This window comes from Fundulus heteroclitus, chromosome 10 (genome assembly GCF_011125445.2).
Source record: "Fundulus heteroclitus isolate FHET01 chromosome 10, MU-UCD_Fhet_4.1, whole genome shotgun sequence".
Classification (NCBI taxonomy): domain Eukaryota; kingdom Metazoa; phylum Chordata; class Actinopteri; order Cyprinodontiformes; family Fundulidae; genus Fundulus; species Fundulus heteroclitus.
This window is the reverse complement of record NC_046370.1, coordinates 30,637,203-30,662,316: the sequence shown is the minus strand read 5'-3', so window position 1 is coordinate 30,662,316 and position 25,114 is coordinate 30,637,203. Positions and strand designations below refer to the sequence as shown.

Here is a 25,114-nt window from a genome sequence, read left to right as displayed (position 1 = left end):
GAGGGCCGGACTATTAGTGACCTACAGAAGGTTTAAAGTGTTAGTGAAAAGTTATGTTATACTAATAAAAAGTTATTGCAAGTCAATTATAGCCACTGGTAGCAGAAGTCCCTAGAGGTCAAAAATGTGCATATTGTTACAACTCCATGATCTTTTATGGCTCAAGCTACTAAAAACGGATCTCAACCAGTGGGGGTTTCTCACAAGGGCAAATGGCTCTCTGATCAGGGTGCTATTCATTTGAGTGGTGGCGTAATTCCTCATGTCCTTAGTGCAAGGGGGGTGGGGGGGGGCAGAGGGAAGGTTCTAGGGTAGGAGATGCTCTCTGAACAGCTGGTTCTTCAAGAGTTTCTGAAGATACACAGGAATGCCGCTGTTCTGCTAGAGGTAGGTACAACGACACTTGAGAAGAGCGTGTCATCTTGAGCATAGTGTAGGCGCTGCAAGCCGAGAGCATTCAGATAGATGGGAGCCATTTTAAGGACTTTGTCGGCTCACATCAGTGACTTGAATTTTTTGCATGCAGCTAAAGGTAGCTTGTGGAGCTCAACAATCAGAGTTATGCCGTTTTAGGTCGATTGAAGACCTGACCCTGAACTCTGGAGCTTCTGCGGTGATTTAACAGCACAGCCTGAGAACCCAGTTAGGAGGGCGTTGCAGGCGTTAAAATGAAAGATGACACAACACTGCACCAGGAGCTGGGTTAAGTAATTTTTAAAGTTACATCAACACAATCATTTGACTCCTTGTATAAAAAAAATCCCTGTAGGTGTGGCTGTGACTGTTTCTGGCTCCAGCCGCAGCAGGTTTGTGAAACAGAAAGTAGTTATGAAATGCAGGAAAGCAAATACCTAGTTGTTGAGATTGTTTAATCTTAATATAGGGAGCAGACTGAGAAAGCATAGGGGACTCTTTACTGGTTTTGAATAAGGATTTTTTTGCACTTTAAAGAAACTGCTGGGTGACAATCGTTCATGTATCTGCCAGTAGAAGCATTTACAACAACCCTGGGAAATGTCTTGGTTAAACAAAAGCCTTTACACACTCTTGCTTCATGGTAAGATGACAACAACTGTTTGCCAACTCTAACTAGTGTTTGTGTAGTGGAGAGTGCATGGCAGCATGTGAACTGAGGCATCTGCGGTTCTCAGGGTGTTGCTATCAGGAAGTTGTGGTAAAATCTGGGTGGATCGCTACAAGGGTATAAGACCAAGAGGGATATTAATGATAGAACTGTTCAGAAGAGATTAGTATACTCAGATCAACACAGTGCTGCAGGTAAATGGCATCTTTCATTTATTTGATATTTTATATTGCATAGTGAGGTGGAAGATTATTTATTAATTTTTTTATATTATTTATATATATATATATATATATATATATATATATATATATATATATATATATATATATATATATATATATATAAACATAGTAAGCTCTTATTACTGTTTATTCTTATTTTATGTTTGAATTAACATTTAGAAAAAAGGTAAATGCTCGATAAACTTGTTGGATCCTTCACTTGGCTTTTACTGTTTTACTGTTTGAATGACCCCATCAGTTAAAATGGGATTTAGAACAAAGTAAAAAAAGAAATTATGAACATGTTTTAAACATTATGACATAAGTATTTAGTATGATAGTACCAACCTTTAAAGAAAAGCATTTACATAATTACAGATTAAGTTAAATGTGTCATTTACCATTAGAACAAGTGTAGTTCCACTGATGTACAATGTTTTGGGCATGTTTTGCCATATCAGGAAGATCTGTTCACAACTATCTGTTGTGAACAGATAGTTGTGAAACCTTATTTGAAAAGCCCAGATGGACCCCTGTTGTTCCTCTTTTCAGATCTAAAAACATCCTGAACACACCCTTCCTTCTTCTTTTCATGTTCCTCCTTAGGGACTTATTTACACACTGAGGTTCCACCCAGCCAAGCAACATGATGAAATGCTCCTTTGCTCCTAATGGTAATGTGAATGCAGCCTCGGCTTTTGAAAACTCTGCCAAAATGAGGGAAAAAGGGCCTAATATGAATGCTGTCAGCATCAGTGCACAGAGTCGAGAAGGCAGAGAGAATCCAGGACCAAGATGTCGGATGACACGCAGCCAAGTCCCCAGAGAGCGGCCTAATTCGACAGTCTCGACATCTAACGTTACCTCGCGTTCTCATCAGAGACGGTGGTCAGTTGACTTCTGTAAATGCCAGGCACCACCTGTGATTATGGTGAGGAAGAACAAGAAGGAACCTGAGCCTCCTCAGCGTAGTGCTTCTCTTCTGCGACTTCAGACATCATCATATGCTTCTTCCAAGCGGTACTCATGCCCCCCCATTGGGAACTTTATGTCGACATCGTCCTCTTGCTCCTCCACCTCCTCCTGCTGTTCACCTACTTCTGTGCCGACATCTGTCATCATTGGCCCAGATCCTTTAGGATGGAAAATACAACCCAAATCCAGGTCTAGCTCTTCTCAGGCACGCACCAAAAGGCTGTCTCTCCAAATTCCTCTCCCTGCAGTCCCCACTCCCAGCTCTCCAGACCCAGAACCTTCATCTCAACCCAAACCTGCACTCAGACCCAAACCTTCCCGCCGCCACCACTCTGAATCCTCTGCCTTCCTGAAATCACTTGGGAAGACTCCGCCTGTGGTTACCCTTGAGCAGCTCCATGCTGTGCATCTCCGGGCCCTTAGCCTTTCGGACGAATCCGACGACGTCTTTGGCGAGCCGACTCAAGCGCCGACTCAAGGGCGTCCAAAAATACCTCCACCTGTTCCAGAGAAGACGGCAACGGCCAGAAAAATAGCACAGCTGATTGCAAGTTCACGGAAGCGTTGCAGGCCTGTTACAACCAACGGCAACAACATAACTGCAAGAAAGTCAACACCGACACTTTGGCATCATGATATGGACCATAACATATGTGCGACAAAAATGGGTAAGTCACACAAAATAAATATCCAATTACAGACCTGCAAAAGGAGGATTATATTGCCTAAGGTTTAGAGAGGAAAAAGATTCCCAGTAATGTAATTTTTAATAAAGAAAGCTGCATCTCAGTCCTTGTATATTTGGATCCACGGCGATCCCATCAAACAAGTATCACAGGAAAAATAATTAGGAATAATTCTGGATGCCCAGCTACATATTAAAAGTGATGATGATAAAATCTGCTGAACTGTTATATCCAAAAAGTTGTTTTAAAATTGTCAAACACTGTGCAGAGATGTTCTCCAACTCGATGATTCTTTCTCATTTGTCTTACGGGGCTGCTGTCTGATCACAGACTAACCAAACTGCCCTCAAATCAATGAAAAAGCTCTACAATAGGGCCTTGAAGGTTCTATATCAAAAGCCAATCAGATATCATCATTGCTATAGTCGGGCTACATTCGGTATTCTGGATTTTTATTTCTTTATTTTTTTTACAGATTTTTAAATGGACCTTCACCCAAACTATTATGCAACTGTATACAGGAATTGGAGGGCAACAGCAGACCTACCAGAGTGGCTCTATACAGCCATTAAAACACTTTTGCTTAAAGTACTCTTTCTGTGAGAGGATCTGCAGTTTGGAACTCACTTCCTATCAATTTAAAGTCCATGTCCAGCCTCGGTATGTTCAAAAAACTAATAGGTCTCCAGTCTTTGCTAATCTCAGCGAGATATAAATAAACTCCTATGTAGACGCTCAAGTCGAGTGTTTGAGTGCTACAATTCTTGTAGATTCATACCGTCTCAAAGACACCTGGAGTAATTTCCCTCTGGGATTATTAAAGTATATCTGATTCTGATTAAATGGCTGAATTCCCTCCTTGGCATTCAGTCATTCAACTCTACTAAGACCTGGTAATGAGAGATTCAGGTGGTATCAACCCCCTTCGTTTCCTGGAACTCGTCAGTCCGTCTCAAGAAGTAAACCTTTGGATTCTAACTTATTTTGTACAGTGCTTTGTGACATTGCATCTGTGAATTGCACTTAATAAACTTTACTTGCTTCACTTACAAGAATCCACTACCTTAGATGTCATTGCAAAAATGTCAAAATACAAAAGTTACTTCATGAAGCTAGTTAGGGTCTGTTTTAGCTGCAGTGACATCATTGTTCAACAGATAAGACTGCAACATACATAAAGGTCTTTTGTGAAAGTGTACTTTGTTAATATTCGCAAATATAGCTTCTTATCCGACCCTCAGGTGATATTTCATTTCAGTGTTACTCATTTTAAATTGCAGGGGATTTAAAACAATTTTCATGTGAGTTTAGCTGCTCACAGATGACACATCCTGTTAAGAAGTGAATTAAAATGACGCATACGACAGTTTCTACAGCTTGCTGCAGAACTAAGTTCCCCGGCCATCATGATTTTCTCTGAACACCAAGAGAAGAAAGAGAAGGCTTTACACGTCCAGTCAATTCTAACAGCGTTATCTTTCATTTTAGCTGAGCTGCACCTTGTTGACGTCTGCAACAGGAACAGGTGAACCCCACACTTCCCTGGCTGTGAAATGTGAGAAGACAACTGGAGAGGCTCCTAATCAGCGTCACAAATTACTACCATGGGGTGTGAAGCTGGGAGAACAAACCGTCCCAGAAGACTTTTTATGGGTGTTTGTCTGGGATTGGGGGGGGGGGGGGGGGGTACATGCTCTGTAGGCTGAGTGCTACTGTATAATGTTTATGTGTAAATTATTGGTCATACTAAACATGTGCGTATAAGACCAGGTATGCTGTTACTTTTAAATTAATTTTACAGAAATCACAATGACTCTTGAATCCATGTATGTATCAACCTGTCTAGCAGTTGGACAAAAAGTCAGGAATTTAGATATTATAATGCATCATGATATAACTATTGTCGGTGTACCTGTTTGATGATGTGCATGAAATGACAAACAACAGCAATCCTTTATTAAAAACGACTTGGACATAAAAATACTAAATCCTTTAGGCACAAACAAGCTTTGGAACTAAACCCAAATGTGCACAACCCAAGTTAGCAATAATTATTACATTGCATGTCCCAGAGGGGTACAATTTGTTTCCCCTTAATGTAATCCAGAGTGTGTGGTAATATTGTAAAGAACCGTTTTGTGGTGAAGAAACTTGTTTCAAATGTGTTATTAAGGCCCTTCAACCGTTTGTCCAAACAAACTTCTGTTGCCCCATGGCTTTCTCACAACATTACATAAAACTTTCAACAAGCTTTGGATGGTGTAATTACTTCCTGTATGAAGTCAAATGTTTTTGTTCAAATACTCTAGGCCACAGGTGTCAAACTCAAGGCCCGTGGGCCAAATCCGGCCCGTCAAGGTAAATAATCCGGCCCTCAAGAGCCAAAAAAATAAAGTAGAGGCATATATCCTTTTAAAGTGTATAAAATGGCTAAATCTGTGCCTCCTGTAAGTGTAACTCACCCCAAAATCGACGTTTTTTGCAGATAAACTGTATAAACGGCCGAAGGTTGCTACTTTTATGTTACTGTGCATTTTTTATACTTCTATGTGAACTGGAATGAAATTATGAAATGAAAAGTATCGTCTACACACGTGCAACCGGCCCTTGTAATGACTTCATGATGCCAAAGTGGCCCCATATAGAAATGAGTTTGACAACCCTGCTCTAGGCTGATGTAAACATCTGGAAGCTAAAAGATATTGTGCTACATTTAACAATTTTAAAATTAAGCCTGCTAACTTTCCATCACTTTTTAGCTTTGTCATCATATATTATTCTAATGTTTAGGGGACAATTTGTCAAGTACATTAATTTTTTAAACTAAATTCATGGTTTTCTAACTGTGGTACAGTTAGGTAGGGGAAACCTCCTTACACTCCAACAGATCTCAGCAGGTAGCGTCTGCTCTGACTCTTCCTGTAAAGAGCATCAGTGTTGTGACTCCAGTCCAGTTTATTGTTAAGGTGAACATCCAGGTACTTAGAAGACTCCACTTTCTCAACATCGGTTCCCTGAATGTTAACTGCTGGGGGAGGGGACAGTGGCTAGTCAAACCTCAGAAGACTGATTCAGCTTAATTATCCAGCTTAAGTCACCTACAGCCTGGACCTTCTGTTTGTGACCTCAGATTGTAGTCAGCATTCTGCAAACATCATTGATGTTGTCTTCCAGCTGAGCCTCCATTTTCCTAAGGGCCAATGAACCCAACAGTCATGTTTTTGACAGTGGGAAGTAGCCATGGGTACTTGGGGAAACCATGCATGGTAAGAACCAGGATGGACTTAGAACCCAGGACCTTCCTGCTGTAAGACGACAGTGCTACTAACTGCACCACTGTGCACCCTAGGACACATCTAAACTTACAAAATAATTTTTAAATTAAGCCACGTTAAATCATTAAAAGAAGAGCAAATTGAAAGAATTGAAAACTAAAATAAAAATGCTAAAAATAAAAACAGGCCTGTACCATTAAATATGCAAAGGGTCCTTACATGTTATTCAGTTTATTAACAGCCGCAGGAACAAAAGCTTTTTTAATAACATTGCAGAAACTACATCTGGAGAGGAAAAGCGGAAATTTGTGTACGGGAGTATTTGTTTAAATGCACATGCATGCTGCCCAACATACAGGATTGCTGCAATGTTAATGAGTTATACAATCAACTTTCCGTTGTGGCAAGATTGGAATTAATTGACTGTTTGTATATAAAATATTTTTTTGTAAATTGTCTTGTCTGTTCAATTGTTAAGGTTTGGCGAAAGATGAGTTGTGTTAAGGAACAGTTTAGATGGAGTCATAGGAGAAAGCTGGAGTGCAGGCTGGGAACAGTCCTCTAGTCATGTGACCATAGACTGCTGATTTCTAAGTCTACAAAAGACCACATTTTAGGTGGCAATATGAAACTGCAGCATTGCTGCAATATTGTTTTTGTTACATTTACTTAAAAAGACAAATGTGAGGGAAGCTCAGTTTTGAATTTAGTTGCACAATACAAGACATTAATCCCCAAAGGGAAATCATTAGGGAAAATTGGGAAAAACACTGAAAATAAAAAAGAGCTGACAAACAAAAGGAGTAGAGAAAGGCGGTGTGGTTGAATTCTCCAGAGATTTTATGAATGCACTGGAGAACTGTTTCTTGGATGAAGATATTGTGTGCAGGGACTACCACATTTACACAGCTAAACTGCTTCTAAACAGATGCTTTGTGCTCTGCAACACCTGCTGCTGACTCCAGCCAGTCTCTGTCTGCCTCAGACTGAAGCCAAGTCAGGAGGTACTGTTGTTCAGTGAGGCTCCTTCCAATCATACTGCACTATCAGTTTTCATTGTTCAATGTCTAATTTACTTCCCAAACACCTTAGTCCCCATGACATTCAGGAGAGGAAATTGTTTCAAATGATTCCTTCTCTCTTAGTTCTCCTCCCTCTCTTCATCTGAGATCTGTACTTAACTTGCCAGAGACTTGGATCTTATTCCAGGTGTCTGTGGGCTCTTTTTTTAAAGCTCAGTCAGCTGCTCCTGCATTTTAAAAAAAGTCTCTGGTTGGCATGATTACTAATGAGAACAGATGTTAGAAAGTGCCACAAATACCAGCAGTAATCATTTAGAGGCAGAACAGCATCCTAACCAGCAGGACGCCATTGTAATAACAGCAAACGATCCGGTAGAAAATCCTGGGAAGTCTCAACATGCTGATTGTTTCATTGTTTCTGGCAAAAATTGGGGCAGTTTTCATGATTCTTTTCAAGTTTTATTATAATTTTATATAGACATATTAGAATATATTATTAATGCAGTACCTAGCAAATGTCCCAATTCAATTTTCTAACATTTGATTTGTTACCATCACAAACTTCAATGTATTTTAATAAAAATGCAGGCTACAAGGTACAGGTGACAGGATAAATTGCTACCTTTCTTACGCAATGACACTCGGAAAAGACGGACTGCATTGCAATTTGGAAGTTTGGAGCTAACAAAATGCATTATACAGGAAAAAGTTTCGAGCTTCAATCATTGATGTGTTGCATTATAATATGCTATTTACCAAAAATAATAACCCAGTTTTGCTTGTTTTAATTCCAGTCTTGATATCTGAATCCCCATCATCTCTATATCAGGGGTCCCCACACTTCATGTCTTTAGATAAGGTCTAAGTCAAAAGTCCATAACAAGCACTGATGAGCAAATCCCTTTAATTGAATTTCCTCATAAATCACAAGCAGAAGATGTGTGGCTTTACAGTGGTTTGTGTGTACCTCTCAGCTACTCTAATTTGGCAGTGAAGTATAAAAGGAGCTCAGATTTTATAAATAAACTAAACTTAAACTTCAACAATTTAATAACTCTCCATGCCTAAAAGAAGGGAATGCCTTTCTTTACAGATAAATGTAAAATCTAAACTGAACCAAAACTTCAGCAACTCACCAGAATAAAAAAAAAAAAAAAAATGGGGATCAAATTTATATTTGCAGAAATAGTGTTGAATATGGCACTGATCATCTTTAATGAGCTGCCTGAAGCTTGGACCTGTAAAACTGAGCTCATCTTTGTTTCTCTACTTTATCTAAATCATAGGGCTAATGCATATATTTTCAACAGTTTGACAGAAAAACATCCCAATTTTACTGGAATTTCATGTTTTTGTGAAACTCCTTAAATTTAGTTAGTCAATTACCGCTATGTATTTTTGTAAAAACGTCAGTGTTGTCTACGTAATCCATATTTTCAAATAATCAACACTTAAAAGAATTAATTCTTTAAAGATTCTAAAGACAAGTCCCTCTTCTCATTAGCACAGAACTTCACACATCAGCACTAGAAACACAAACGCTCTGCCCGTTCCTTCCCAGCAAAGGCTCACCTGAACCATCATGGCTGACAATGAAGGCATCAAATCCAATATCTTAGCAAGTACTACCCAACAAAAGCCTTTGCAACCCTATTTAGCCCAAAACGCAAAGGCAAAAAGACCAGCAAAAGAATTATTTGGAGGTATTATGCTTGAGCAAAAAGTCCAAGGCAGCTGATAATAAACTGATGTTTCACTGTGAGCTGCAGTGTAAGAGTACACATGTACTCCACTTGGAGTTCTGTTTTACCAAATGCACAACTGACCAAATTCTATGATATTTTACCTCTGATTAATCCCAGAATTCAGCCTACATTTGCATGCACCATGGTCTAGCTTGAATTTACATGATAATCACTTTCAAAAATCCTGCTTTATACATTTAGGGCCAAAGCACAGAGTCAATATAATCCAGGTACCATGCAATTACAGGGGTTGGACAATGAAACTGAAACACCTGGTTTTAGAGCACAATAATTTATCAGTATGGTGTAGGGCCTCCTTTTGCGGCCAATACAGCATCAATTCGTCTTGAGAATGACTTAAACAAGTCCTGCACAGTGGTCAGAGGGATTTTAAGCCATTCTTCTTGCAGGATAGTGGCCAGGTCACGACGTGATGCTGGTGGAGGAAAATGTTTCCTGATTTGCTCCTCCAAAACACCCCAAAGTGGCTCAATAATATTTAGATCTGGTGACTGTGCAGGCCATGGGAGATGTTCAACTTCACTTTCATGTTCATCAAACCAATCTTTCACCAGTCTTGCTGTGTGTATTGGTGCATTGTCATCCTGATACACGGCACCTCCTTCAGGATACAATGTTTGAACCATTGGATGCACATGGTCCTCCAGAATGGTTCGGTAGTCCTTGGCAGTGACACACCCATCTAGCACAAGTATGGGGCCAAGGGAATGCCATGATATGGCAGCCCAAACCATCACTGATCCACCCCCATGCTTCACTCTGGGCATGCAACAGTCTGGGTGGTACGCTTCTTTGGGGCTTCTCCACACCGTAACTCTCCCGGATGTGGGGAAAACAGTAATGGTGGACTCATCAGAGAACAATACATGTTTCAAATTGTCCACAGCCCAAGATTTGCGCTCCTTGCACCATTGACACCGACGTTTGGTATTGGCACGAGTAACCAAAGGTTTGGCTATAGCAGCCCGGCCGTGGATATTGACCCTGTGGAGCTCCCGACAGACAGTTTTGGTGGAAACAGGAAAGTTGAGGTGCACATTTAATTCTGCCGTGATTTGGGGAGCCGTGGTTTTATGTTTTTTGGATACAATCCAGGTTAGCACCCGAACATCCCTTTCAGACAGCTTCCTCTTGTGTCCACAGTTAATCCTGTTGGATGTGGTTTGTCCTTCTTGGTGGTGTGCTGACATTACCCTGGATACCGTGGCTCTTGATACATCACAAAGACTTGCTGTCTTGGTCACAGATGCGCCAGCAAGACGTGCACCAACAATTTGTCCTCTTTTAAACGATGGGTATGTCACCCATAATGTTGTGGGCATTGCAATATTTTGAGCAAAACTGTGCTCTTACCCTGCTAATTGGACCTTCACACTCTGCTCTTATTGGTTCAATGTGCAATTAATGAAGATTGGCCACCAGGCTGGTCCAATTTAGCCATGAAACCTCCCACACTAAAATGAGAGGTGTTTCAGTTTCATTGTCCAACCACTGTAATTCACCAATGCACCACATTAACTAAACTTAAATCCCCTTGAAGTTCAAAACATATTTTTGGTGTTGGTTTTGACAATACATGAGCAGTGTCTGCTGATTTTTACAGCTCCTTTGAAATGTCAGTGTTTATCAGCTTTGGTAGGGAAATGATATTGCGTTAGATGCTATTATATTTAGGCAAAGCACTGTGTATTGCCATCCTGCCAAAGGTAGTAAGCTGAAATGTCATAATTTGGTTGCCATAATGATATCATTGATATATAATTTTGTCTGCTAGTCTATTTTAAAGGAACAGCTCAAACTCAAATAAATTGAATCTAAACTTGCAAAAGTCTGAGATGGACAGATGGAGTCTGAGGAAAAATGAAAAGAGAAGACAAAAAGTGGGGGAGGAAGAAATCTCCTTCCTCCCAGAGAGAAGAGCAGCACAGGCTGACACTTATTAGTCTGTATGAGCACGGGATGGCAAATCATGTGAGCATTGTGCCAGGATTTGTTTACCCAAGATGTGCACAAGTTTGCATATGTGGGTGTTTTAACTTATTTGGTTGGCTTGGCAGAAATGTCATGGACAGGCTGAAAAAAATACAAGGTTAACATCAAGACCACAACACTGAACCTGATCCCACCTTATCCTTGTTACAGCCCACTGAGATGCTTCTGTGAAATATTCAACATTTATTGCTGAAGGATTTAGATTTTAAGAAACATTTACAAACACATAAGGCACTCTATAAGTGAAATGCAAGAAATCAAAACTTTGCAAAAATGCATAAATACGGTACAAGATATTTCTGAAATGTTTACCTAATGTTTCTTCATCATTAGTGCATCAGTCTCCTCTTTGTGTAACCTGACATTTTACCATACATTTAATTACAGACAGGATCATTAGGGCTCACTTATAATAATGAATAAAATAATGACCGTTTCGTTATTGCAACATACATTTCAATGAAATTTGCTCTCTGCATTTAACCCATCCGTTAAGAAGCAGTGGGCTGGCATTGTGCAGCGCCCGGGTAGCATTCTGGGGCCAAAGGGTGCTTTATGCTTGATGCATGTACGTTCTGCGCGGGATGAGACGTGCGGACACAACGTTTATGCTCCATGCGTTCTTCCTATGAAGTAGCACATTTCTTCCAGACTCTAGAGGGCAACTTTGTGCTCCTTTGCCAAGCGTATTACACCTCACTAGTAGAAAACACAGTTGTTTCCAACATTTAAGCCTACTTTTTTTTCAAGAGCAACATCAATTTCTATCTGGGAATTGTTCATTTGTTGATTGTTGTAATCTTTTTTGGGCTGGATCTCAGACGTCTATATTCACGAACCTCTGCCAGAAGTAGCGCTTGCTCATCAGTCATGCTCTTTTCTTGTGGGACTGTCCGCGCAGTTATAAATGTTTACAGGTGCGCAGAGCAGAAGCATTTAGCCACGCGGGAGGGGCGGCCAAAAGTAAAAAAACGGCAAAAACATCCAGCCAAGATTTTTATTTTTTTATCTGCTATGCCCAGATGAAGTTTGGAGATGTACTTTCTCCCCTAAAATTATCTTAAAACCACTTTTTGTGATAAATTGAGGTTATAAAATTGATAGATTTGTAAATTTCTCATCTCCTTATTCCACCATTGAGGTGGACAGTTTTTGACTGCACACAACCCCACCCCCTCAACAAGCCCAGAGAAAGCAGAGAAGTACTGGGTCGGCTGGCCTCGGGAAAGTAAAGCGCAGGTAAACTAAATTAGTTGGGTAAACGTGTATGGAAAAGCTACCCGTGATTTGCCAAGCCTCAGACTTATCACGAGCCCCAGGCTCTTGAGAGGCAATGGAAAAGGAGCTATTGTTGCTGCTTCCTTCCTTACAGCGAGCCAACACTGTTGTCTGAATTGAAACCGTTGCTTCTCTGATACGTCACATCTATGAAAATCCCGCCCGGCGATCCTGATTGGCCCGTCCATTTTACGTGGTTTTGAAATCCCTACGATTGGCACAGAGTCCAGATGGATGTGTGGAGACGTGTGGAGCTAAGGGGAACTACATTCATCTGGTGAGAGTCAGGATAGTCCTCTATACCTCTGCTGGACAGGAGTGGCAATGTCACAGTCCATGTTTTCAATCTGTATTCTGGTTGCTATATGCAGAACAGACCTATGGTTTTAAAACTGAACCATGAAACCTTAATGTGAAAAGCAGTATTTACAGTGATAATGATAAGAGAAATGGTAAAAAGTCTCCAAAATTCATCACAGTTGCTTTGGACATAAATTTTCTTCTGCAAACAAACAGAGCCTTACAAAGACAAACAAGGCTCTTAAATTAAAACCTAGCCATTTGTCAAAACGGGTAATTTTTTTAAAAACATTAAATTTTAAATGCAATTTTTAATGTTTTTTAAAACATTATGGTATTTATTGATTATCTTGTGAAAAGAAAAGTGGATCAAATAGTTCCAACTGTACTGTTAGTCTATAAATCCTTAAATGGCTTAGCTCCTAAATACATCACAGACTTGTTATCAGCGTATAAACCATCCAGACCACTCAGGTCTTCTGACTCCAGCCTGCTCTGCATACCTAGAACCAGAACTAAACAAGGAGAAGCAGCATTTAGTTCCTATGCTCCACTTATCTGGAACAAACTTCCAGAAAACTGTAAAAGTGCGGAAAGCCTGAGTTCTTTTAAATCAAGATTAAAAACACATTTGTTTAAAATTGCCTTCAACTGTCCTAGTTAACTGAATCACCACTTTTTTGTTCTATTTTCTATCTATATTTTATTCCTACTTGCTCTTATTCTGTTTTATTTTGCTATGTTTTAATCATGTAAAGCACTTTGCATTGTCTTTGTACTGAATTGTGCTATATAAATAAATTTGCCTTGCCTTGCCTTGCCTTAAGGGATTTGGAAATATCAGACCAGGCTTATACAGGTTTTTGTATAAATGCTTCCTCTATAATGATTAATGATTGTCCATTACTATGTATTTAAAAATGTTTGACAAAAGAAGTCTAAAGTTAAAATGCACATCAGAAAAAACGGACAAAATCATAAAGAAAATTAGAACTTTAAATTTCTTTTTGACCTTAAAGATTTTCTATAAAGGAAAATATAAATCTGCTTTTCCATTCAACTTGGAGTGTAATAATTTCCATGGGTTGCTTCAATGTGAAAATGTTGCATTTGTAAGGCAAAAGCGTGGCTGTGTGTGACTGACACACAGTACATACTGTACACCTAAGTGATCCAGGAATAAAGCCAAAAGGTTTTTGTTCAATTCCCCTGGCAGGCTAAAAAATGAATTAACATTGCATTTACAAAACTCCTTCCCAGCTTAATTGCCTATTCAGTGTACTTTACATAATGATAAGACAAACTGGCCTTTGCATGCTGCTTCTATCCCTGACTGATAAGCCAGCTAACAGTGGGGATGGCTTCAGGCAAAAATCACAACAGAAAACGCTTTAGTTACCATGGAGGAGCAGGACAAGAAGATTCAACGAACACAGAGGAGGCAGAAAGCTAGAGAAATATCCCTACAAGACGTAAAGTCCTCATGAAATATTTTTGTTGTAACTTGATAAGATGTGGAGACAAACTATTTACCTCTTCTGGATGATTCATCCTTTTAGTGCTTTTGAAAATTAAATTGCTCAAATTCAGTATTTTTGAACAAGAATTTCCAAAATGCTCTTTAAAGTGCCTGTGACATGACTGGTTCGGAAAAAAAAAAAAAAAAAAAAAACTTAACAGAAAGATTACATTGGCCAAACTGTTTTGATACAAATATTATACAGATTAAATAAACCGTTGTTGAGATATATGGTCATAAGTCTCACTAAAATGGACTCTTTTTTTCAGATTCTGTTGCGCTCCTTTGCTACTACAACGTCTGACAACACAGAAAAAGTAGGGAGGAGTGTCACTACCCCAACTGCACCGGTAGCACGATCTGTACCATCAACTCCTTTGAGTTGATGGTACAGAACTTCTGGGAAGGCAATTTTTCGCTTTTCTTACTTGTCTCTTCCTTTATTTTATTTTGGGTGGGATGTTTCTGTTTGCATTTAGTTGTAATTGTGTGAATACTGCATGATTTAAAGGGAATAACAAAAATACAGGAAGAAGTGGTGAAATCACATTTCAGTGGATGCTTTGACTGCTCAGAGCATGCGCAATGATCGTGTCACACAGAGCGAACATTTTAATGAATTAATTGCGTTGTTGCAGAGGAGAAGCAGGTGCAGGTGCTCACAAGCATTAGGGAGGCAGTGAGCAATGCACAGCCGGCCCAAGAAATAACACAGGACATAAAGAAAAAAGGAAAGCAGGACAGAATCATGACAACATTTCTAGTTTTCTTTATCCATAATCATGAAAATTGATTTGAAATGAAAAAGATTTTTTCACTGTTTGAAATGAATACATCACTTTCACTTTCTGAAATGAGTGACAAAGACTATGAACATTTTCCACAATATCCTCCTTTTTGGGGATGTAGTTGTGAATATGCCATGTGAATGAATAATTTTGGCCTTAACTTTATGAGTAGAAAATGTTGATGTAACATAACTGTTGAATCAACTTTTTTTCCCTTTCTCGCTTCTGGAAAAACCTTTATCTAGCCGTGTGCCAGCACACATCAGGTGTACATCACATTGATTTTTACTCTGCTGATGGGGAATGTCTTTCCGGCTGCAGGAAAGTTGTCGTTCAAGATTTTGTGATTTTTATTTTTTCACCCCTCATGGCCTTTGTGCAGACACCATGTTGATCAATAGCACCCCTCTGTATGCATGTGCTTCTAGCTGCACTTGTTTCATTTGTGTGGCATGTAAGCATAGATCCTTACCAAATAGGGTGCATTTTGCCATGGCAGCAGCTGTGAAGCCCTGATCGGGCTGTAAAAGATTTAGGGGTCTAAAAGTTTCAGCTGCTGAAAATCTACAACTACATGCAGGTGATATTTTATTTTCCGAGTAGTACAGCTTAGGCAGCAGCTATAAAAGATGTTGTCTAGCTGCTTCAAACACGTTCTACTCAAATTGTTTTCTTTGGCAGCAGACAGGTATAATTACAGTGAAAAACTAGACAAATGTGATTTGTTTTTTGCATAATTAGCTTTCAAAACTGGACACACCCACCATTGTTGCAACCAAAAAGGGAGACAATTATGGCCCAATTAAATGTCAGGGGGATGGCAGACAGAAACAAAGGTATTACTCAAGAAGTAGTTGGCATGACGACAATCACAGGATGACAGTAACTGATCAATTATGTCCATAATATGGATGGATATAATTACAGTTTTTATATTCATAGGGACAAGCATATTTCTTGCCTGTGTATTAGCACAATGTGTGAAAAGCCTATTGGTGCCGGTATATTTTGGGAATCCAGTTCTGTACACAAATCACTGTACACAATAAATACTAAAGAAAACAATGTGCACATGTGCATAATAAAAGCTCTAGTAAATGCCAGTCATTCTTCTGCATTTTTTTTATGATTAACTAAATTTAAATGCAACAATTTAACAAACTTTATCTTATGTTGTGTAAAAGCAGTGGCCGTTTGTGAAATGAGCGACATGGGCAGCCACCCAAGGCAGCTTCTCGTCTTGTGCAGCTTGAGATTCCCCCTGTACTGACAATGTTCAAAGTGTCCAACGCATGACTCCACCTGCGGGTGGGGGGGGGGGGGGGGGGGATATTACATAGGCCTGTAATAATACATATATATTTTCTTCGTATTAGGAGGTTTAGCGGGTTTCTTCCTCACGTTTGATCCGTTACTCCTCATTGTGTGTGTGTATGTATGGGGTGGCGGGGGGTTCACCCGGGTTGCCAATCAGGCTAGGACCACCCCTGTGTAAAAGCATGTGCTGACAAGAATCAAGCCATTAAAGAAAAACGGTATCTATTAGTAATAATTTAAACAAGTGATAATTAAATTATGATTCTTGTGTGCACCATCTCACAAAGACTATTGGTGCTCACCATTATGAGCACCAAACCCTATGCCCAATTCACAAAAATATTACCAAGTCAAGCTGACAACATTATTTTAGGGGACCTATACCAGTAGATATGATAGATGCTGATACTGAGTAATAAAGAGCCCAATTTAGGCCTGCAGCTTTAGAATTTTTAGAACCAGGAAATGACTGAATCTGATTGAATTAATCCACATGTTCTTTTATGCTTTCTTTTTTAAGCTGTGCTTTCAACATCTTCCATGACCTGAAGCATCTTTCTCCATGTCAGCTACACACATGTTGAAGTGAGACTCGTATGCAAAGTGTGAACTCACGATGATCCTTACGTTTCCCTTTCAGGGGTCGCCACAGTGAGTCATGTGAAAAAGGAAGACATTAAAAAGCATGGCATGTTCCCTTTAAAGGTAAAAGTTGTCACGGTCCAAATATTTAACCACCTAACTGTATGCCAAATGTACCTGGTACAGTTAACACATGGCCCCCTTTTCTGGAATTTATTTTGGAGATATTTGGGAGTTCTTGACAGCCATCTGTGGCGTTGGATGATCTTCTATTTTTAATGACCAATGGTTTCTGCCTTTAGTGGACACTCAGGTTTTACAAAGGTCTGTGGTACATGTGGACTTTTTTTTAGCTGCAACACATCAGTCTGCAAACAACCCGATGTATTACTTAAACATTGTGGCATCAACACACTACAACCAGAAATATATCAAATTAAGTTTTGATAAATGAAAATTGATAAGTGTACTGTTCTAATCAGCACTAAACACTTGAAAATCTTTTCAGATATCTATGAAGGTCAGTGGCTGGAGTTCAATCTCATGCAGTGCTCTACATATACTCTAGGCAGACTCTGAGCAGACGGGTATACGCAAACCGTGTGTGTGGTGTCACACTATAAACTGCTCAGCGGCAAGAAGTCTTCCCATCAAACTGTTTTATATGTGACACCAAGCTTATGCTCCAAATCAGGCGGTCGAAAAGATGCACAACCCTCTCTCGTGGCACTAGCTAATCAAACGTTTTACCATCCCTTCCCCCCGCTGGCAGAAAATCTGGGAATTGTAGGGAATTGCCACAAGAAATGTAGGCAATGGCTACATTCGACTATGATGGGTAACACTTCTGTGGAAAGTCAGCGCAGCTCACAGTAACTGGTAAATGACTTTTACTTGTACAACTGGTGACACCAAAGCGCTTTACAATCACTTTTCACACATTCACAGGCAGAGGCGCAGGTGAAGAGTCTTGCCAAGGACAAACAACTGAAACGGTCAGAGCAGAGGACCGAACAGGCAACCCGCCAACTGCAGGACCAACTCCCTAACTCCTGTGCTACTGTTGCCCCAGTGCTCCCACATACCGGGGAGCCTTTTGTAAACTTGTCATCAAACAAGCAGCCAAACTACTATTGGGCCATACGTCATATGTAACAGTGAGATAAATCTTAAAAAAAAAAAAACTGTATGCTTCCAAACAACCTTTATCTAAATAAAAAGTTGGGTAGACTGTGAGAAGGGTGGTGTGTTCATCAGAATCAGTTCATGCTTTAGAGTTCAGTGGTGACAGGATTCCTATGGAACAAAAACGTGCAATTCCATGATATTTTAAATAACATGCAAGCTTTAGATTAACAATCACTGAAAGTCTGTAAACAGTTCTAGGTTTTATAATTGCATCCAAAGCCACAGATGGCTGTCCAGAACTCCCAAATATCTCCAAAATAAATGCCAGAAACGGGGCCATGTGTCAACTGTACCAGGTACATTTGGCATACAGTTAGGTGGTTAAATATTTGGACCGTGATATAGAATAATCCTTAATATCAAAATAGGCAAAGAAAATTAACATGAAATGTTAAAAAGTCCGTTGTTTTTTTTTTACAACAGACTGAATAAAACAAAATCCAGTATCAAACTTTATTCAGGCAAACTATTCAGCATTTCTACTTTAGCTAATTGAACAGGCAACTTTTTTACATTAGCTCAAATTGGACAAGCTTAAATCTTAAGCGATGAAGGGATTTGAGATGCTGTGCGACTGATAAAAGCAGCAAAAAAAGGCAGACAACGTCCTTGGCTATGCTTGTTGGCAGCAGGAAAATGAAAAGAAGAGTGAAAGAGCAAAGGAAAGCATGGGTGACAGAATAAGACAGTGGGAGATGGACAGCACTGGGCCCTGTGCCTTTATCTCTCCATCATTTAGCTGCTCTTTAGCCTTCACCTCGAGCCTCAGCTGCTAATGGATTCACACTATAGGAGACAGCCTTGTGTGAGAGGATACAATGGATGAAGCAGTCTTTGTAATACTGTGTAGTCAACACCAGTTTTAAATAAACCGACTTATCTGAAATCCACTTTGTTCAAGTTTTTCCCACTGCCGAATCATACTGGAGTATTTCTCTCTAAGGAATGACAATTAGCAAATATTTTACATAAAAGTTGAGATTTCAACACTATCAGAACACATTGAAAGGGATTCTTGTGGTAGAGCATACTAGAGTAAAAATACCATAGTTTATTGATATTTATACACAAAATGTTTAAGACTTGATGTATCTAAGTATGCAAACAAATATAAGGTATAATCACATTTATTTAAAACAAAAATTCAACATAGCATTGATTATTACAATTGTGTTATTTTTAAAATCCACTTAAATTTTGATTCATGGACAACTATTTAAATCAGTCAGCTATTTCATAAACTTATTTCAACGATTCTCATTCTTTTAGCAAAATGTATTAGAACATCAAAGCAGGAAGCAGTCTGTTACAGGGAACTGTCTGGTTCACTGATGTGGTCAGAAGCAGCTATGCTTAACTAGCTCAAGACTGTGGAGATGACAGTGGACTCCCCCCACACCCAAACAATAAATGCCCATTCCTAAGAGTGTTAGGTCCTCTGAGTGGTTTTGATTTAGAACGTGCTCAGCTGCAGAGTTGCTTTGCAGGTTTATTTTCTGCAAATATTTAATCATGCACAGGAAACAAAATGAAAAAAAAAAAAAATCAAAACAATTATGTATGATTTCTCCATATATGTGATTGAAAATTTTATTATATTTCCCAATAAAATTCACGTTTAAGAACTCATACTAATTGCATTTTAACTGTTTTGTACTGTGTATTTAATTGAACAGTGTCCTCGAGTCCTTGAAAAGCACTTTTAGATTAACTGTATTATGTTTCTATTACAGTATTGAGTAATGAATCAGGATCTTAAAAATCTGATGACTGCCATAGTCTGTCTCATCACAGATGAGGATGACTTGAGTACAGACAGCAGATCCAGAGCTTTGTAGACTGGTGCCAGGAGAACCACTTCAGCTTAAATGCAGGGAAAACAAAGGAGCTCGTGGTGAACTTTCACAGATGCAGACCCACCTATAAGTACCTGGGTGTTCACCTGAACAACAAACTGGACTGGAGTCACAACACAGATGCTGTTTACAGCAAGGGTCAGAGCAGACTCTCTGCTGAGGAGGCTGAGGACTTTTGTAGAGCAAGGATTGCTCCTGCAGACCTTCTTTGACTATTTGGTGGCTTCAGCCATCTTCTATGGTGTGGTTTCTTGGAGCAGCAGATTATCTATAGCTGAAAGGAAGTGAATGGATAAGCTCATTAGGAGGGCCAGCTCTGTCCTGGGATGCACCCTGGACCCAGGCCAGGTGGTGGGAGAAGGAGGGACTGTAAGAAAAATAACATCTCTAATGCATGCATGGAGTTGTTACAGAGCTGGAGAGTTTTCAGCGACAGGCTGCTGCATCCTAGATGCTCAAAGGAGCGCTTTCACAGGTCCTTTCTCCCAGCTGCTGTTAGACTTCACAATCTCTGCTGCTCCCAACTGCTCAAATGTTTACAACGTGCTAATGGGTCCACAGGTTCTTGATCTGATCAAGAATCGTTTACACAGTCTCTCAGAAGTTAATGTCCATTTGCAAACTTTTTTGCTTCTCTGGGAGTGTTTTTCTTTTACAATTTCACATAGATCTGTAAATATCTTTACTCTTTTAACTTCCATCCATCCATTTTCCAAACCGCTTTATCCCTCATGGGGTCGCGGGGGGTGCTGGTGCCTATCTCCAGCGTTCACCGGGCGAGAGGCAGGGGACACCCTGGACAGGTCGCCAGTCTATCGCAGGGCAACACAGAGAGACAAACAGGACAAACAACCATTCACACACACTCACACCTAAGGACAATTTGGAGAAGCCAATTAACCTAACAGTCATGTTTTTGGACTGTGGGAGGAAGCCGGAGTACCCGGAGAGAACCCATGCATGCACAGGGAGAACATGCAAACTCCATGCAGAAAGACCCAGGGTTGAACTCAAACCCAGAACTTTGTTGCTGAAAGGCAACAGCGCTACCCACTGCGCCACTGTGCAGCCTACTCTTTTAACTTGAAAATGCATATTATCTATTAATGAATGTACAATAGTTTTTCCCTTTTTGATAAGTTCTTACTCTTCTGCTTTACATCTTAACTTTAAATTCAGCTTTTTATTGATATTATTCAATCTAGTGTGTAAGTCTGGTGTTTTCTGTCTACGTGGTTTCACCACTGTCACGCCCAAATTTCCCCATTGTGGGAGAATAAAGCTATTTCTATTCTACTGTGGGAGCTCAAGGCTTAAATCATTTTCTTGTAATTGCTTTCCTGACTGCTGCACTAAGGATCTGAAACAAGTATTGCTCCTCTTGTCTTGCACTGTCCACCTAGAAAGTCCAACTAGAATTAGATTCTCTGATTAAAAATGGATGTCGAGCCAAAAAACCATTCCTAAAATCTTGGACACCGCTTTCCAAAAACAGGGTATTAAAGGACACAACCAAAATATATGATTTTTATAATTCATTTTCAGCCCTCCGCATTGTTTTCAACAGAGAGATAACTTGGCGTATTACATAGTTTGGTCTGGGGTTTAGAAGAAGCAAATAAGGTTTTTCCAACAAAACTTTCCCCACAAACCTGAATTAGATGTTTTCTATTGTGCTACACAATAACTTTCACAATCACGCTCTGAAATAATTACTGACCTGTCATTTTCACGTTTCCATTTTTTAAAGGTGTAGGCATCCGTTAACACTTTCAATAACGCATAATTCTGGTAATTTGCTTGTATCTGAAAACAGTTGGAATTTTTAGGTTTTTTTTGTCTCTCTAAGTTTCCTTCACCTCCCTTTCTGATTGGCTACACGTCAGATTTAACAGACTGCCTGCTTGTCTTTAGGGAACACCACACACGCTAGAATATCGAGCCTCGACAATCCAGCATGTTGAATATCCCCCATTTGAGGTTGGAGTGGTCCCGAAGTTCTACTGAGCGGACCAGATCACTCTTAACACACCACACACAGCAGGAATATCTCTTAAGATTATCTTTAGAGTCACACCCGATAGACACGGCCTGTCGAACGGAGAAGATTGGAGCAAAAATTGGGCTAATTATCCAGTCATGTGAACTAGCCTTTATATAAATTAAAAATAGAAGCACTACATATGCTTATTATAAAAATGTGAACTAAAGAGACAATTGTACTAATTAGACTTAAATTCTGACATATTGAATAAAAGCTTTTGGCATTTCTGTGACCACTCAGGTGTGTGAAGTAAGGTGAGCCACCGAGGACTAATAACATGCAACCATTTAACAGCAACTGAATGCATGCAGGTTCAACATGGTTCAGTGTGTTGCAATAAATTGTTCAAATCAGCCTAAAAATACCACTAGAGTGTCATATAGAGTGTTTTATTTTTACAGAAAGACAAAAAACTTCAACAAACTTGGATATGCAAGTTATGACATGAAATGTACACTTTTTTGGATCACCCCCATGATAACTGGCCAATGGCAGCAGGAGCCATTGCCATCAGCAGGAGCTTACTGGACTATTTTTTTTAAGGCGTATGGAGAGGAAGATGCTGCTACAGAGGGCCAGATAAAAATACAAGGAGCATAAATCAAGCAAGAATGTGCCGGTGTCATACAGGTATGAATATAAATGAATGAGTACTGAAGAGCAACAAGGTGCAGGAGTGCAGATATAGCTGGTTAGCAGAAACACTTCACAGAATGTTTGGAGACAAGCAAAATATTTGCACAGAGCAAGTTTAGAGACAGAGGAGACGCACTTTAAACGTAGTAAATATATAATAAAACTCACTGTTTGGTTTATTGAGCATCTGTCATGACATCTTCAAAGTCATGACAGTCACCATGGTAAAGTCAGTTCTAAGCTACGGATTCAGCGCCACCATCCTTCTGTTTGACCTGATACAGGCAGTCTGTGGGCAGCTGCTCTCTGCCTGCTCCCTTCCACACGGTGGTTGTCAAACAGGAGGACAACCTGAATTCGCAGAATATGAATAGCCAACCTGAAACCAACTTCACCATGGTGAAGTGCTCATAGTCAAGTCTTCACTTCATTACAGAGATTCAGCTCTTAGCTGTTATGAACTCGGTTGTGCTGGAACACAATGATCTGATCGGGTACTGACCGATCAGATTTATCCAGCAACGGTGATAACTCAACTTATAACTGAAATTACAGTTTAAACCGTTACCCTGTTATCACCAATCCAATGAAAATGTATCTGTGTTAATATCTGATGTTAACTCAAAAGGAGGTCATTCTGAATTCTCAATGACCATGCAACTGTGAATTGGAATGAACACAAACAATTACTATTCCACAGTTGTTGTTGTTGTTTTATTGAACCAAAGGAAATTCCCTGTTACAGTAATTCTCTTATTCAACAACCTTGGAATTCTACTCGCTACTAAACTAGAAATGCAAAATATATGTGGAAATAAAAGTCAAAAATGGAATAAGATGAGAGGTAGCAAATCTTAGTTCAACTCACAGTTGTTTAAACACCACATTCAAGACATTGTCATTGGACGTCGCAGCATTGAAACCGCTTTGAGAATCCAGACGGACGCCTCAACGTTTTCACAACAGCCAACTATAGTTGAGCTCGGCGACACCCTCCCAAGATGGCGACTATGATGACGTAGGACCTACAACCTTGCGTGAGGCGATCCTGATGATGCAGTAAGCGCTTGCACTAAAGTGGGGCGGTGCCTTGGCCAGAGGGGGAGCGGCTGACTGAGGAGTTTAAATAAACCGCAAACTGAGCTCTAACAGAAATTGAACTGATAAGAAAAAGCAAAGATAGAAACAAGGAGAGATAGAAAGATGGAAAAATCGACCCGCGGCGGAGTCGCTTATGAATCACCAATCAACACAGCCAAAATCACCTTCAAAATGCATGCACACATATAACAGAAAATATTCAGCAAATAAAAACAACTCCGTGTTGGAGTAACAAGCATTACCCTAAGTTCCTACTCCTGCCCAGGCACACTACGGTCACCTTGTGGGTGAAAAAGGAATAAAAGAAAAAGGGGGAAAGCCCCGTTACTTGTGTTGTCTCAGGGGATGTCCTGGAGTGCTCCCAGTCCGCGGCGTACTGGATGCTCTTCGGTGGACGCAGGTGTCGGATAGCGGGAAACAGGAAGGGAAGTCCCTTTGCCTTTCTCGTTCTCTGGTCGTTCAGACGCTTTGTTCGGCCAAAACAAAAGCGTGGTCCTCTTTCGATCACCGGGAGATCAAACGGCTCTCAGTCTTTGATCAGAGGGAATTCAAAAGTACTTCTTAGTCGACCTCCTGCACATCTACAGCGCAGGGACAAAGTTGCTTCGGTAAATCTTGGTCGAGATTGCATGATGGGAGTTGGTGGCCATTTTGACCACATTGCATTATGGGAAATGCAGTCTGTCACGTCCCGAACTAATGCAAGTTGTCATGTCCTGAACTTGCGTAACATAGTTGAATATCCACTTCTCCCACCAAATCTACCAGCATTTTTTTGTATTCAAGTAAAAAACTGGAAAGTAACAGTGTTGTTTCTCCAGTGCTCTGTTGTAGTTGGCCATGACTCACTATACGTCAGGCAACTCTGTCCACCAAAATAAACCCACTTCATCAGTTCTTGACAAAAATGCTAAAAACAAGTTATTTACGTTTGAGGTTGGGGGGAAAAAAAACTTGTTTGTTTTGTGGAAGCGATATTCCAGCTGGGTCAACATGTGCAGATTTGATTTCAGTTCACCTTTAAATAGTACTCAGTGTGGGTAAACTTATAATTTCGATTGAATGGCAAACATAAGCAGAAGAGTATGTGGGATTTTGGACAGCCTAAAGTAGTGATAAATGATCCGGAACTTGGGTGTACAGGGAGATCAGGAGAACAGAACCTCATACAGTGAAGCATGACTCCACAGTTCTACTGCTTTTCTTCTCACAGCTATAAAATACACGTGAGACAGAGGGACATCTTATATAACGTACTTATAATCTCCTTTCAAGCTCTGTGTTGAACAGGTGTTGTTGCTAACCTCCCCAGAAACAATAACAGCTTGAACAACAACCATGAAAACATGCAAGTTAACACACACACATACGCTGTTCATCAGTCTCCCACTGTGTTTGCATCTGCTCTGGTCATTGCTACAATTTTTGTCCCAATGATAGAAACTACAAAACATTAACTGCCTAACAGTGGAAAATGTGCA

General features: G+C 40.0%; 2 protein-coding genes across 3 annotated transcripts in view; one reads left to right on the top strand and one right to left on the bottom strand.

Moving 5' to 3' along the window:
• The window catches only part of LOC105930857 (ras-related protein Rab-26), a 111,446-nt gene that overhangs the window by 23,362 nt on the left and 62,970 nt on the right, over positions 1-25,114 (bottom strand). The window lies entirely within an intron of this gene.
• On the top strand, positions 311-4,649 carry LOC105923731. 2 transcript variants are annotated; one of them, XM_036142494.1, is made up of 3 exons: positions 311-387; positions 1,915-2,951; positions 4,458-4,649. In XM_036142494.1, the coding sequence occupies exons 2-3, from the start codon at positions 1,955-1,957 to the stop codon at positions 4,496-4,498; spliced, it is 1,038 nt and encodes a 345-aa protein (XP_035998387.1). In that variant the 5' UTR covers positions 311-387; positions 1,915-1,954; the 3' UTR covers positions 4,499-4,649. The 2 variants fall into 2 exon arrangements, with proteins under 2 accessions (XP_035998387.1, XP_035998386.1); XM_036142493.1 differs by lacking the exon at positions 311-387 and adding an exon at positions 1,236-1,278.